Source organism: Filobasidium floriforme (assembly GCF_021052385.1).
Source record: "Filobasidium floriforme strain CBS 6241 chromosome Unknown HD553scaffold_28, whole genome shotgun sequence".
In the NCBI taxonomy this organism is placed as follows: domain Eukaryota; kingdom Fungi; phylum Basidiomycota; class Tremellomycetes; order Filobasidiales; family Filobasidiaceae; genus Filobasidium; species Filobasidium floriforme.
In genome coordinates, this window is record NW_025763649.1 from 407,759 (window position 1) to 422,882 (window position 15,124).

The 15,124-nt window shown below is 53.0% G+C and overlaps 4 protein-coding genes and 1 non-coding gene across 5 annotated transcripts; 3 read left to right on the plus strand and 2 right to left on the minus strand.

Annotated features, from left to right (window-relative positions):
* Positions 1-114: 114 nt before the first annotated feature.
* On the minus strand, positions 115-2,768 carry HD553DRAFT_364421 (uncharacterized protein; the record flags this gene model as incomplete). The annotated part of the gene is made up of 6 exons (XM_046184048.1): positions 2,016-2,768; positions 1,406-1,989; positions 859-958; positions 748-823; positions 307-603; positions 115-229 (listed from the first exon to the last, which is right to left on the minus strand). Exons 1-6 carry the CDS (start codon positions 2,278-2,280, stop codon positions 115-117), a joined length of 1,437 nt encoding a protein of 478 aa, XP_046032892.1. The 5' UTR covers positions 2,281-2,768.
* On the plus strand, positions 2,474-4,311 carry HD553DRAFT_148565 (UreF-domain-containing protein). Its single transcript, XM_046176725.1, has 2 exons — positions 2,474-3,607; positions 3,683-4,311. Exons 1-2 carry the CDS (start codon positions 2,965-2,967, stop codon positions 4,069-4,071), a joined length of 1,032 nt encoding a protein of 343 aa, XP_046032893.1. The 5' UTR covers positions 2,474-2,964; the 3' UTR covers positions 4,072-4,311.
* A 916-nt stretch (positions 4,312-5,227) lies between these two features.
* Positions 5,228-6,664, minus strand: HD553DRAFT_148651 (putative endoplasmic reticulum receptor). Its single transcript, XM_046176726.1, has 5 exons — positions 6,551-6,664; positions 6,369-6,478; positions 6,121-6,232; positions 5,636-6,008; positions 5,228-5,547 (listed from the first exon to the last, which is right to left on the minus strand). Exons 1-5 carry the CDS (start codon positions 6,580-6,582, stop codon positions 5,254-5,256), a joined length of 921 nt encoding a protein of 306 aa, XP_046032894.1. The 5' UTR covers positions 6,583-6,664; the 3' UTR covers positions 5,228-5,253.
* A 222-nt stretch (positions 6,665-6,886) lies between these two features.
* On the plus strand, positions 6,887-9,433 carry HD553DRAFT_319917 (uncharacterized protein). Its single transcript, XM_046181084.1, has 12 exons — positions 6,887-6,980; positions 7,055-7,167; positions 7,284-7,315; positions 7,401-7,478; positions 7,565-7,586; positions 7,744-7,809; positions 7,904-7,936; positions 8,048-8,237; positions 8,355-8,383; positions 8,485-8,538; positions 8,619-8,786; positions 8,870-9,433. The coding sequence occupies exons 1-12, from the start codon at positions 6,947-6,949 to the stop codon at positions 8,978-8,980; spliced, it is 930 nt and encodes a 309-aa protein (XP_046032895.1). The 5' UTR covers positions 6,887-6,946; the 3' UTR covers positions 8,981-9,433.
* A 4,962-nt stretch (positions 9,434-14,395) lies between these two features.
* Positions 14,396-14,480, plus strand: HD553DRAFT_t107. The gene has a single exon. It is a non-coding gene; the product is annotated as a tRNA-Arg (tRNA).
* The last annotated feature ends 644 nt before the right edge of the window (positions 14,481-15,124 follow it).

Here is a 15,124-nt window from a genome sequence, read left to right on the forward strand (position 1 = left end):
TACAACGAATGTTATTGGATTTAATCTCTATGGAACACCTTTTCTTTCAACGGTGATTTTCGAGAGCCATGTCAGAGAGAAGGCACTGAGGGCGTTGGATAATCAACTAAGCCCTCAGCATGACGTGTGAGAAAGTTGATCGCCAAGATGGATGTTAAGCGTGACGTACCGAATCGCAACAGGGGGTCCGATGGCGGCGTTGTTGTTCTTGTTGTTGCTGCTGCTGTCACTGTTGTGATGGCGATATGAGCATGACGTGACAGGTAAATTGAGCGAACGAGCGAATGGGGCCGATGCGCAACTTACCTGATCGGAACAATGATTGCAGAGGCAGCGGCGGCATCGGTCATGACGGGCTTGACATCTTCTGAGCCAAGAGCACCAAACTGGGGGAGAAGCGAGCCAAGGGGTGCGGGTGGCGCGGGTGGGGGTGCAGGTGTTTCCTCAACATAAACCGACCCAACATAATGGGGATGCCCCCCCCCCACATAAAGCAGATGCGCTATCTCGAACATAATAATGATGGGAAACCCGAGCGAGTCATGATTCCGGTCGTTCACTTGTGGGTTGGCAGATTGAAGGAGAGGCAGGGATAGCCGACAACTGTTCGAGATTTGGCTAAAGGCCGATCGGTTGTAATTCGGTTTGGATAGACAGAGATGATCCGTCCGGCCTTCTATTATTCGATTGCAATACCTCTATCGATCTCGTATCAGCTCCTGCTGACCAAGTGTTCCTTGCGCTTACCTCATGCGAGTCAGGCTACGTCGCTTCGCCTTGCACGATCGTCGAGAAAGAGATGAACAAAGGAAGTCATCCGGATCTGAAACGATCGTGCGCGTTTCACCTCGGACCCACCGAAACGCGGGTCCGGACGATGGTAGTCGGGCACAGCCGTCGTACTCCAGTGCGTACAAACGCTCGACTTGCCAGACTTGAGCATGTTACCGTTGATCGACTTCAAGACGGAGAATAACTCCATAATCTCGATCATCCCACTCCGTACCACTTAACTCCCATTCGCCTTGTCAGCGATATCCCACTCCGAACCCCATCGAGTCCAGCCGACACATTGAAACCCCACTCCCTTCCTACCCAATAACCCTCTTCCGTATATCCATCAAGCGACGCAAATCAACATAAGAAGAGCCAACCGGGAGTATCGGATCCGTAGTATATCATGTCGCTACAAGGTAAGACTGCACTCCCCAGAGTTCCTGTCTGAAACTATCAACACTGATACTCCTCTCCCCCGCCTCCCTTTTCTTCCATGCCAACCCTGGTCCCTGTCCTGACCTGCTGACGGTGGCCTCCAGCGTTCTACCTGGCCATGGTCATCTTCGCAACCCTCGGCCCTGTAGCCTGTTGTCTAGCCTCTTATTTCCTTCCTGACGATCATCCGCACCCGTTCCACGAGATCGACGAGAGGGCGATCGAGGAGGGGTTTAGGCGGAAGGAGAAGGCTCGAGGGAGGAAACCTTTGCCCAGGGGTGCGAAGGTGAAATCCGGGTTGTTTATCTCCAAGCCTGAGCGGGTGGTTCACAAGTAGAAGAGGGGGGAGGGGTGGATTGGAAGCCTTCCGCTGTTGTATGTAAGACATCGTCGAGAGACATGTCGGTATCGCTCCACCATATGTCCCTCCGATCGGCCCTTCGTATAGCTGAATCGCCATAGCATCAGATTCGGCGGGTCGATCGTTGTTGTTTCTGAGGGTTGGGGTCGAGGTGAGGCAACTTGTAGAATACGCTGGGAAAGAAGGCGACATCTGGCGACAAGCCTGAACAGATTGAGTTTGGTGTCGGTCCCGCCGAGCTAGACGGCTTGAGCGTTCGTTCGATGTCCTCCCGCCTTCGACTTCGTTCGGCAGAGGAGTCTGACCCTGAAGACTGGTCGTTCCCGCACATTGGCAGACCGTCTTTGTCCACCCTTCTCCCGCCTTGTCCACCTCGTTCATAGCTTCGACCTCGTCTGTTCCGCCCCAATCGCTGCCTGACCACTAACACCCGCATTCCCACTCCCTCCAGCCGACTTGCCCGGTGCGAGCGCAGCGGGGTGCCAATGCTCCTTCATCGTCTGCCACTGATCAATCCAAGCTCGTTCTTTGTCGCACCCTTGACCGGCGAGGGTAACGTGTACCCGGCTCTGGCCAGACGGTGGTAATGAGAAAGAGGAAGGCGGTCGGATCGAGGCAGGGTGGGTCGTAGCTGCGTTGTAAGGGGGTTGGCGAGGGTCGTTGAGCGTCGGTCTACGGTTGTTGCTGAAAGGGGATCCGGTGAACATGATTATGACGATGTTAATGTGGGCAAGAGCGAGATTGAGCGATGAGCAGTCCGGACCTCGAGATAGATAGATTGCGGGTCTATCTTTGTGCTATTGTGCAACGATGTCGATTGCTGATTGTGTAAATGTCGACGAAGTACGACGGGTTGGTGAGTGGCATGAGTTGAATCGGCATACTTATCATCAAGTTTTGGTTTACGAACAATCCGCGAGTAATGGTGTAGTGGCCTATGCGCTACACTCCGAAAGCTACTCTCTTAGGATAACTCGGTTCACAATCTCAGGAATGTGAGTCTGAGGAGGAGGAGGGGAAGGCTCTGAGTTCTTGTACCAACCTTTTTGTGGTCCCGAATGACGTCCATCTTGTACTTTCGAGTCTTCGCTACACGATGGTATGCTTTTTAGATAGATCAGAGCCGACTGAGAGCCAGGAAAGCGTTCGAAAGTAGGTTGTGGATGACGAGGTCGCCAAAATGGTGGGTTCGATTCAGGTCGTCGTCGCGAGATTCGTCATTCTTTCCCGCGTTTCGATCTCGACCTCGAGCAAGCTAATCGCAACTAAACGCTACTACCTACAACTCCTAGTACTCCTACAAACCTCTACGCTTAGCTCTCAGATCTTTGGCATCATCAGTAGTTGCTCGAACACAATCATAGAGGTACAAGGTCTCGAGTCAGCCTATAATGGCCTCCCTGTCTCCCGACCAGAGCGCACTGGAGCGACACGTCCTCTACATCCTCCTCGACTCGAACCTCCCCACCGGAGGATTCGTCGCTTCCTCTGGCCTGGAATCGTACGCCAAACATGGATTCTTCTCCTCGTCCCATCTTGCGTCCTTGTCCGATACGCAAGGCTCAGAAAGAGCAGGGGTCGGGATCCAGGAAGCTGTTGTGGCTTTCGCTCAGAGTTCGGTCATGAACTATGCCAAGAGCACTTTGGCGTTCGTCAAAGACGCTTGGACGATGTTGGACCGGCTTCAGATCGCCGAAGCTGGGGATCTGTCGAAAGAGGCTACCGTGGCAACTCTCAAGAAGCTGGATGACCTTTATGAAGCTATGACGTTGAATCACGTTACCAGGAGATCATCTACGGCTCAGGGGATCGCGCTGTTGACCCTCTTGACGAAAGGGTTCGCACCGCCCAACCTCAACTTTCCCGTACAGTCAACAAGGACAAACGTGATGGAGGCAGGAGGGGAAGAGGACGAGCCGCTCTGGTGGAAGAGTTCGGTGGATACGTTCAAGCGGATGATCCGAAGGGGAGAAGCTCATGGGCATCTGCCCGTCTGTTGGGGTGTCCTTACGCGTGCTATGGGCTTGTCGCTAGGTGAGCTCCTTCTGCCTATCTTCATCCTCTATGAGACCTTGAGCTCAATTATACTCCTCGTTCGGCACATAATAGAACGTTCTCTTCACCTTCACCTCTTCTTACACGTCCGGTCCCTCTTATCATCCGCTGTTCGGCTGAACCTTATCGGACCTTATGCATCAACGCAATTGTTATTGCACTCCTTGCAACCTTGCATCGAAGTTGAAACGCGGCGGAATCTGGACACCAGGAGTGGGATCGAGCTGCCCTTCTCACCGTACCAAGAACAGGCTCGGTCAAACGGGACCGAAAAGGCAGAGGCAGCCAAAACAGACAATTCCCGGCAAAATTCCAGTTCTATACCTCCGACCAATTGGGATTGGGCGGAAGATGTGCAAGAAGGACCGGCGGTAACCTGGCCTTTGGGAGAGTTGTTGATGTGTCGGCATGATATGCAACATACGAGGATCTTCAACTCGTAGCCGAGTGAGCCCAGGTTGTCGAGGTTGGACATGGGGATATGGTGGAGGTGGATGGGGTTGTTCTGGCCATTGAGAAGGGTTAATGGAGGATTGAGCGGTGTTGGACCCTCTGAAGCGGGATTACCCTCCGCTCCGGTTGATGCCGTCGAGCTATGGGTCTGTCTGCTATTACCGACCCGACCGACAGATTTCGGGGCAAAGGTCTGGTGCGAAGGCTACAACACAGAATTGCCAGGTCCTTCACCGGGTCGAAGCGTGGACGGCTCGATCGAAATCCTTAGCGCGACTTTCTTCCGCTGTGGCGACACCCAGCAAACGATCAGCTCCTCGACAAGCTGCTTCGGCGAAGTATAAGGCCTGTCGGATCACTCCCTGCGGCCCAGGCTTCCCCAGGCTTGGCAATTCCACTCTGGGTCATCGGATTATCCCGTTAGGCATCTCTGGCGGCGTCGGGGTACCCTCGTCCATCGTCATCTGATATGGGAACCCTTAAATCGAACGCTTGTCCAACTCGAAGCTCTAGCGGCGGGATTCGGACACGCCTGGCCAAACTACCACGCGTCGACAGCGCATCTCAAGCAAGACCAGCGTGTCTCAGCCGTCATCACCGGGTGCCAGGCATCAATGGCGTATCTCGGATTTCAACGGCGCGTGACGAACGTTGACAGCGCACGCCCTACGTCAACAGCGTATCCCACACCTCGACAGCACCCTGGAAGCCCGCAGCATCTTCCAGACTCGATCGGCCAGATCAAAGATATCGACCATCAGAGTCGGCCACAAGACTAAGCTACGATCAAGCAACAAGTCGGCGAGAGAGACTCGGACAGTGACGATTGTACGCGGACGTTCCGACAGTGTGGAAATCGCTAGGCTTGAGGTCTCGACTGGCGATGAGGTCGCCCCGTTACCTATTTGGAAAACTGGGTGGTCCTTGCCGTTGATAGCTAGAGATGATACGTTGAGACGCTTGACATGGACATGAAAACATATGCATATGTGACACGGGGCGGATTGAACCATGCATACAGAACAACGCATATACTGTCCGTCACCGATGTAGCAAAGCCGATCGACGCGAATCGCGCCATCCGATGTCTCTCTTCTATCACCGTCCCGCATCCAGATTAATAGTTCGTTCCGTATCATTCCGCCCCTCGAATCGTCCAGCCGTACTACTATCTACTCGTCATCTCCAGCATCTTCCACATAAGCCTGTTGCCTCTGACGCATGTTCGCCTGCCCACCCAAATGCATGGCCGAGCCTTCCGAAGTGACCGGTCCGGGTGCGGTAGCTGTCGAGGGAGCGTCGCCGAGTCCCACCACAGGGGCGGGTTGGGATTGGGATTGGGATTGGGATTTCTTGGATTTGGAGGACTTTGAGGAGGAAGATTTCGAAGAAGAGGAAGAGGTGGATTTTTTGGATTTCTTGGGGGTTGGGGTGTCCCATGCCCAAAAGGGGATGAAGGAGTCGACCTATCATTCGGCGAGCCAAAAACAAAATGGAGCAGATACGGTCAATTGGGCGATACGGAAGACAATAGCGCTCCAGGGGGCGACTCACGAATCCGACATCCTCGAACAGGTTGGGGAACCACCAGATCCCACGTTTCATCACCAAGCTCGTCCCCACCCAGATTATCAGCCTGATCACCGCGATCCCCATGAACACCCCGATCAGACCCAGAACCCCTAAACTGAGGTAATAAACCCCCAAGCGTAACGAGGGGGGCCAGAGGGGGAACATTACACCCGCCAGCAAGATGAGGACTAGGAGAGCTGAGCCGAGGTAAGTCGTCAGTGCTGATGGGGTTACGAACCAGGTGTAGTAGGAGGTGGAGGAGAAGGATTGTTGGGGAGAGATTTGGAGGGGGCGAGGTTGGCCGGATGGGAGCGGGGTAGGGGGTTCAGGTCGATCGGTTTGGAGGAAGAAGGCGCTGTAGAGGGGGTGATGAACGGTTTAAAACAAAGTTAGCTTGGTAGGTACGTCGAGATGGATGCGGGGGAGTTTGATGTGATCTGGTGCAATGGGGGGTGTGGTGTACTCACTGAGGTAACAACCTGACCATGAGAGCCGAAGCTTCTTCTTCGTTGGTTACTTTGGGAACTTTTTTCGTCTTTGCGTAGGCGGGCGCGAGGAGACATTTGATCGCCGTCTTGCCTGTGAGATTCAACGTTTCGGCAGACACCACAAGCATATGATCAGCAGGCCGTTAGTTAAATCGAGACACCGCATGAGTTGAGTGATGATGATGTGGAGTTTGCATTTGGGCAAGTTGCGTTACAGGGGGACTTGCCTTTGAAATAGTCGACCCGTTTCCCATTGAGGACGCCTCGACGAGCTTTCGGCCCGTTCTTGCTCCGGAGGTAGGCGATCACGGCTTTCAGTTCGGGGGATGCCTTGTTTCTGCGAGGCAGAACAGAATGTCAGTTGAGCTGCTCGGTCAAGGCGGTCTTGAGCGGTAAAGAGCCGACTGACTGGGCATCTACGATGGGGATGGCGCCGTCCATCTTTGGTCGAATTTGTAAGATTATAGGAGGGTAGTACGGCTAGTTTCCGATTTACCGATTTGAATCGATACGTAGATGTTTGACTGTTTGTGTGTTTCGCCCTTTCACTTCGAGTGTGTCGGTGATGACCTGGACATGATCTCTCGTCATCTCGAGTGTCAGATAGCGGACATTATCAGCGTATGTTGTATGTCCGATTATGATATCTGTTTACTTCCGAATATACATCCGGGTTGTTATCGAAGTGAGCTGATAACGTCGGGTCACTTCGTCATCCTAGGGGTTGAAACCAACTGCCTGCCAACTTCTAGATAATCACTAGCTCAATCATCGCTTGATATCAGCTACGAAGTCAAGGAGAACCATGTCAAAAATGGTATCAGATGAGACTCTCGGTGGTGAGACCCAGCTCCACTACACCAACATTCGCATCTCCGACTGATTCGACCCGTACCCGCCAAATACCGCGCAGTCATCCTGGTCTCGCTCTCGACATGTACAGCCTCGATCGCCAACATGTGTATCAAAAGATTAGCCGGGTTGGTCGTACCGATACATACGTTGCAAATGATACGGTTCCGGATGGCGAGTACGACCAACGGTTATAGTTGTGTTTATAGTTCACGATAATGCGCAAAGGATATGGTTGTGTATAGGTTATGAGGGAGCTGACCCGGATTTGCTTTTCGTGGGTTTCATAGCTACCGACTTGGATCGTCTGTCTCTCGTACCTGTGAGTAACCAACACGCTAGCTTCTAGTCAAGGGACAGTTCGAGCAAGTCTCATGATTGACCCAATCTGGATACTGCGACCCTAGTTACATTACAGGCCGACCTTCCCCATTTTTAGGACCTAAAGGGATCCGGGGACTTTTGATCGGGAGAGGGTCGTTGAGGTGAGGTCCTCGAGCCACCTGCGTGCGCTGCGAGGTATGTGGTTTATAGGTCACCGAACTGATATCTACGATTGCGGTTCCGACAGTTTCGTTAGCATGCTAGGAACAGTCAGTCCCCCCTCCCGTTCCCCTTTCTGCTCGGACACTCCTCTTCGAAAGGACTGGAGCGATAGGAAAGATCCCTGAATACGATTACTGAACATACTCGTACCCGGCACTATCTTTCCTCTTTTTCCGCTGGTGCATTGTCGTCGGTGCTTGGCAGTATACGGCCTTGAAAGGATTGACATTGGCAGAAGCTACGCTCATTGGGTTCTTGAACCCGGTCATCGTGAGTCGCCCGTATCGTATCATCCCGATATCACGAGGATGAGAGGAACTTGAGATCTGAAACGAGGACTACGGGGGGGGTTTTTTATGTGTAGACGGGGATTCTGGGTGCTGTTTGTCTAGGCGAGGTGAGTATATGTGAGGATTTCGTTGTCGATCAGATCGAGAAACGTCGGTCAGCTGATCGGTCGCTCGTCAACATCGTTCCCATACGTTCATGCGACATGGACCTCTACTAGAAATACACTCTCCGTCAAGCGATCGCCACGCTCCTCTCACTCGCAGGGATTCTCATCTCCCTCCAAACACCACTACAAACCCTGGGGAAGGCTCCAAGATTGAGCGCAGACCTTGGAGCGGGAGGCGGTATGGGGAAAGGCGTGGCGCTGATCATCGGCGTGGGCTCGGTCACCGCGGGGGCGTTGAGCAGTGAGTCGATTGCAGGGCGATGTTCGGGGCTTTTTGGGAGGGCTTTGACAAGGAGTCGAGTGAGCGTACACCAGAGCGTGGCGCGTTTGCTGACGATGTGGTACGTCTCGGCCGTAGGTATCCTGATACGCAAGATGGGCAAGAACGTGAGTCGGGTGAAGTCGAAGCGGGTCGTCTGGCGTGTTTCGACGTGGGATATTTAGCTCTGACGATGGTGGCTAATTTGGGTCGGGTGTGGTTTCGACAGGGCGATGTCGTCAGGCAGATCACGGCGTATGCCATGGTCTCCACTTTAGGAAGCGTGAGCCCACATCCGTTGACCCGGGCTCATCATCGTGTGTCGTTCGTTTGCGCTTAAGCTGAAGCGACGCTGCGATGTAGACCGCCTGTATTCGGTACATGCCCGGCATTCCCGAGTTGCCGCGCTATGGAACGTGGACGATATACGCGATCGTGGCTACCGTCTTTGGCTCACTCGGGCAGGTCTTGATGACGAGCGGGATGAAACGGGGCAAGGCGGGGACGAGCGCGTTGGGGAATTATACCGCGGTGAGTCGGTGTTTCGACGTTGGAGGTGGTGTCAAGTTGGTATGTCCGGGCTGACAATTTGTATGGCTCGACGTCCGGTGCAGATCATCTACGCGACACTGCTCGAGTATGCAGTGGATGGCAAGGTCCCCGGGATGAGGCAGGTGGTAGGGTGCGGGTTGATCGTGGGCGCGTCGTTGTACGGTCGGCGGTAGGACGGAGGGGGATTTATGATGTTTTGCAGTGTTTGTCCTGGACGAGTTCAGAAACTACACCTGTGCAGGTGGCGTCAAGCGCTCGAGTTCGTCCGAGTCGCTCGGGGTAGGGAGTCGCAGGAGCTCGCGTCGAAGTCGTCCAGGCGATACGCTTGAGAGCAAGTCTTGCACGATTTGGTCACGGGACGTCCGCTGTTAATAAACCTGGGTGGTTGATCTGGCTTGAAGAGGACTTCGATGGCCCCGTGCGCTTAGCGATATGCGCGATGCGAGCCTTGTGATTTGAGGAGGTATCGAATGGTCGCGGTTTCGACGTAGCGATGTCGACACAGGGAGAGCGCTGAAAGGACGACAAAAGCTAGCCGCTTGCAGGATCTTATCGGGGTGCAGCGTGAAGCCGTGGGAAGATATGCCGACAAAAGGGAAAAATGAATAAAAGAGAGTGTAGCGCAGCAAAAAAGAATGAAAGAGCGCGGCGCAGCCGCGCAAATTTTTGGCACCTTTGTGAGTATGGGCTAGGGAGCTTGGTGAGTTGGGTGTGGGTGTGAGAAGCTGCACAACAATCAGCCGGGTTGGCCCAATGGTAGGCGGGACGTCCGCCTTTCATTTTGGCACCTTTGTGAGTATGGGCTAGGGAGCTTGGTGAGTTGGGTGTGGGTAGTGTTGGCAAGAAGTGAACGCGTTCACTGAACGCGTGGTGAACGCGTTCAGTTTGTCACCCGCGGTGCTGAACTTGAACGTGAACGTGAACGTATTTGCCTGAACGTTTGAACGCGTTCACCTGAACGCGTTCAAAATCACGTTCAAACGTTCAGAACGTGACCGTAAACACCAATGGTATATGACAACATAGATACTAGATACAAGCATATATTGGTACAGTAAAACGTCCTAGCCGTACACCTCAGTATCGCTATCGTCCTCGTCGTCCTCGTCGTCCTCGATCTCGATCACCTGTCGCGAGGATGATGCCGACGTAGAAGCTACCTGATTCGCGTTCACGTTCCCGAACGCGTTCACGAACGCCTTCTCGCTCAAGATACCTCGCCCGGCCCAGTCGCCAACGATCATCTGAGCCGCTGTAGAGTCCGGCGATAGCTTCGTACGCCTAGCAGATACGACGAGGCCCGCCTTCGAGAACGCACGCTCAACCTCGACCGACGTAGCTGATAATAAAACATCATGATGTTAGCAGAAGACTTGCGTTCAGACGTTCAAACGTTCAAACGTTCAAGAACGTACCGGGAGTCCCCAACACATCGAACGCCATCTGCTTCAGCCCATCCATCGACGTCTGAACGTTCCACCACGCCAGCGCTTGCCCATAGAACGGAGCGATCGAGAGGTCCGTCCTTGGTGCGTCGACGAACGTGTCGAACGCCTGCCCTACGCTAGCAGGTACCTGGCTAGATTGAGCCAGGATTCCGTCGAGATCGTCGTATATCTGTATGTGTATGTGGCACGTTCATACGTTCAAACGTCAGAACGTCTAGCGTTTGAACTCATCTTATAGGTACTCACCGACGACGATGGAGGCTTGACGCCCTTCCCCTTATCGCTACCCTCCGCAGGAAGGTAGAACGTCTTCCACATATCACGGCCCAACTTCTTTGCCTCTGTGATCCAGGCCTCCGGCCATCCCTGTTCTCGGAGGTAGGCGACTCGGTACCCAGGATGTAGGACTGAACGTTTGAACGTTTGAACGCGTTCAAAATTAGTACAACATGTATAATACCAGTAATAACGGAACAAGACTTACGCAGGGCGACCCGATACATCACACTCTCGTCAGTCTTGCCGTAGTACTTGTATTAGGCTTGCCTGCAAGCCTGGGATAGTATCACACGGGACTAGAAGGTAAGGGTAAGGTAATGAATGTAATAACGGATGTAGTACAACTGGTACTACATTACAGTAACACATAGGGGGTGTTCTAGATATACTCCGTACGGAACTCCCATCGGAGGTCCCTGTAAAACTACCCGACGCGGGTGTTCGGTACGCGTACCGCGGATGCCATAACAACTTGTTGAGGACTGCTTGTCCCCTTCTGATGCCGTACTTAACAGCTTGACCGACCGAGGGATCGTTTCGGAAGGCGTCGAACTTCCGGGTGAGGGCGTCCATGACCGGGATGACGCCTGCGATCGACGAGCTGTCGATTCGAGTCTCGGTGGAGATCGAGAAACGTTTGGTCGCAGCTTGAAGGAGCTGTATATCGAAAAGGAAAAAAAGTTTGAACGCGTTCAAAAGTTCAAACGCGTTCAAGATACTGGCTCACCGACAACACCGGCTTGAACTGCTTCAACAGATCAATGTCACCTCCAGTAATCTTCTCCTCCTTCTTGCACTCCTTGCTAGGTAGTAGAGCGTAGAAAGATTTGCTATGTAAGATGAAGGTTTGATGAAGTTCAGGGAGATCAGCGTTTCAAAGTTTGAAGTCTCGAACGTTTGAACGTCTGAACGCTTACAGAATAGGTGCCGCATTGATCACCCCGTCCAACGTTGCCAGCGTCGAGTTCCACCTCGTTTGAACGTCCGGTGGGATGGCGTACGTGGTGGATTCGATCTTCTTCTTGTCGTGAAGATCTTTGATGGCTAATTGCCAACACCTCCTGTACTCCGATCGCCACCTCAAACGTTTGGCGAGAAGTCGACTCTACACGTTCAAAAGTTCAAACGTTCAAACGTTCAGTCACTTGCCCATCGGATATACTAATCGAAGAACATACCTTCCACAACGCTGATCGAGCCCTCTGCTGCTCCCCCTTGACCTCCTGAACGTCCTGGGAGATGTCGACCTGTGTGTCAGGGACGACAGGGACCTCGAGACCGTCGAGAATAGCCTGATCAGGGGCGAAATCGTCCCCGGTCGGCACCTCGACTTCATCGTCTTCGTCCTCGATCGTATTGATGTCGTCAAAGACATCGAACGTGTCTTCGTCCCCAACAACAGTCTCCTCGGACCACTTGTCCCCGGTCGTACCTTCAATGATCGCCTAAGTAAAGTAGTAAGATGATGGGTTAGCAAGCGTTCATGCGTTCACGGTCAAACGTCTGAACGCGTTCACTTACACCGACGATGAGGTTCAATACGTGGGCGAAGCACCTCACTTGCCCCTGAGCTTCCCCAAATCGCTCCCAATCGAGCTCGCAGATCTTCTTGACCATCACGTCGTTCGACGATGCGTTGTCCGCGATGATCGAGAGAACCCTGTTGTGGATTCCCCATCCTTGAAGACTCGACGCAAGAGCGTCGGCTAGGGCCGAACCGGTATGCTTGCCCGTGAGACTGAACGCGTTCAAACGTTCAAACTTGTAAGTATTCTAGCTGTTACTGTATACCAAACGTCTAAACGTTCAAACTCACAAGACGAAGTCGATCAACAACGAGTGATGCCTCGGCTCAGCATCCGAGACGTCCGTCCAGTGAGCAGTAACTCCCATGTACGAACCACCCGAACGATCGGTCCAGCAATCGGTAGCGATATGGAAGACCCCGTTGTGGAGGTGGAAGAGACCACCAACACGCTTCCGATTGATCTGGAATATGGCGCCGAGGTCCTCAGCGACTTGCCGACGGGAGGGGAGGATTGCCTTCATAGCTGGGAAGGACTTGGTGAACATTTCCCGAAACTATGAACGCGTTCAAACGTTTGACCGTATTAGTATACCAAACTTCTTATATCAAGAACATCGCACAGAAGCAAAGAATAAGAACTCACTCCGGGCTGTTCAACGACTCTGAAAGAGTGGTTGTTCTGAGCGATCCAGGATACGATCGCATGTCGGGTCGCAGCCTTTCGAGGTTCGCTAGACACCACTTCGAGGTTCTCGCCCAAGGTCGTTTGACCGGTAGCGGCACCACCGTATTTGCCCTGAAGGCATTTCTTTAGATGCGGGGCCAGAGAACTACCTGACCCTGCTGCCTTCACGGTCTTCAGTTTGGTATAGGAGTTGCAGTTCCTGATGTAACAAGCAAATCGAGTTGAGATATCAGCCTTCTGAACGTTTGAACGTTTGAACGTCTGAACGTCTGAACGCAAAGTCTACTTACTTGCACTTCCACACCCAAAACGCTTCATCAAGACTCTTTCGAGCCTTCTTCTTCTCCTCCTGCGTAGCCAAACGAGGTCGGGTAAAGTGGACGTTCGTCGGATTGGCCTTACCGCCATCGATGAACTTCGCACACCACCGTTCGAGGTATTTATGATGTTCCTCGTTGGACGCTGTCGGATCGGGAGCGGTCCCCTTGACCGCGGTAGAAGGTGGAGTGGCCTTAGTAGCCTTATTGGCTGCGGTATTTGTTAAAGTAGAATCAGTATCTTGAAGAACATCTAACCCGTTCGATCGTTTGAACGTCTGAACGTGAACGTCTGAACGCTTACCACTACCACCCAGATTTTTCAAGTTTATTAAGACCTTAGTGGTCTTCTGCTTCTTCGAGGCGGGAGTTGGCGAGTCTAAGGTATATCCGGTTATAAGAAGCAAGTTAGAACGTATGAACGCGTTCACCCACTAGTCTCGACCTCCTCCAACTCGTCTTCCTCTTCCGTCAACACCGACGATTCCTTACCGTCGTCCTCCTCATCTTCTTCGAAGGCGTCATCTGCCTTCCTCTTGCCCTTAGGTCCGTTGACCGTAGCCCATGATGGTGGAGAGGAGGGGGGGGCTTCTTGGTCGACGTTATCGGACTCGATGTTCTCGACGTTCTCGGACTCGACGTTCTCGTTCGACTCTAAGTCGCGTACCGGTGACGTTTGCGAGTTCCTCGTATTCCTGACCATCTAGACGATTATAAGACGCTATTATAACGTGTCCATGATGTCTAGATGTTGTTTGAACGTTTGAACGTATAATAACGTCGAAACGTAGAAGTTAGTTGATGCTTCTCGCGAATAGCTCGATATCGAGCTGACGTCTAAGTCGCGCGGATGCAAACGATCGCTTTCGCACGCGTGTTTTTGGGTGTTTTGCTTGCCGTTTGAACGTTTGAACGTTTGAACTAGATCACTTGTTATTTCAAGGGTGGTACATGTGATCTAAGTTGCTATTTGAGCCTACTGTAGTCCTAGAAGTGTTTGGTATGACGTTCAGACGTTTGACCGTTTGAACGTCCCATCGATGCCAGCCGTGAACGTGAACGTGACCGTGAACGTATTAGTGTGAACTTATGAACGCGTTCAGGTGAACGCGACGTTCAAACGTTCAAAAACACGCGTTCAAACGTTCACGTTCAAACGTTCACGTTCATTTTTTGCCAACACTAGGTGTGGGTGTGAGAAGCTGCACAACAATCAGCCGGGTTGGCCCAATGGAAGGCGGGACGTCCACCTTTCATTTTGGCACCTTTGTGAGTATGGGCTAGGGAGCTTGGTGAGTTGGGTGTGGGTGTGAGAAGCTGCACAACAATCAGCCGGGTTGGCCCAATGGTAAGGCGTGACTTTCCTATGCAATAGGCAATAGGTCGAGATTCTGGGTTCGAGCCCCAGGCCTGGTTTATCTTTTTTGCCCTTCCAGTGACCTGTTTCGAGCTAAAATCGCGTGCGTCGCCTGAAACGCGATGTCGCCCAGCGCCTTGATCGCCAGTTCCAAGACGCTTCACCAGGCAAACGAGATTGATTTCTTGTCGTCGCGCTCGGGGTTGGTCTAGGCCAAGCACGATGTAGCTCCCGGCACTAGACGTCATGAGCCGCATAGGCGGAGCATGATCCACTTGCTGAAACGCGACTGAAGGCGGTCCGGGCCGACCCCGGGGGTCAATTCTTTCCATCAGACGCCCCGCGTGTCGTAGACAGAGCATCGTCGAGGGGCTCCGATTCTATAGGTGGTCGCGTGAACCCTCGCGATCACCTATCCTTCTTGCAAACCGCCAGTGTCATGAGCTCCTCATGTTTCTCGAAACCACCCATGGGTGTTCCTTGCAGATTTGCCAGCGAGACGACCGTTACAGCTATGTCAGTCGCTCACTTGCAGCGCCTCGCAACAATCGGCATCGATCCCCGGACGACGACGACGCTATAGCCATCCGTGTTTCGTACCCTGCGCAGAATATGTCGTGACGCGGTCACCGAAAATCGTTGACAGTGAACCCCCGTCTGGCCGGGCCATCCGTGCGATCCCAATGATCAGCTTCAGTCTGTC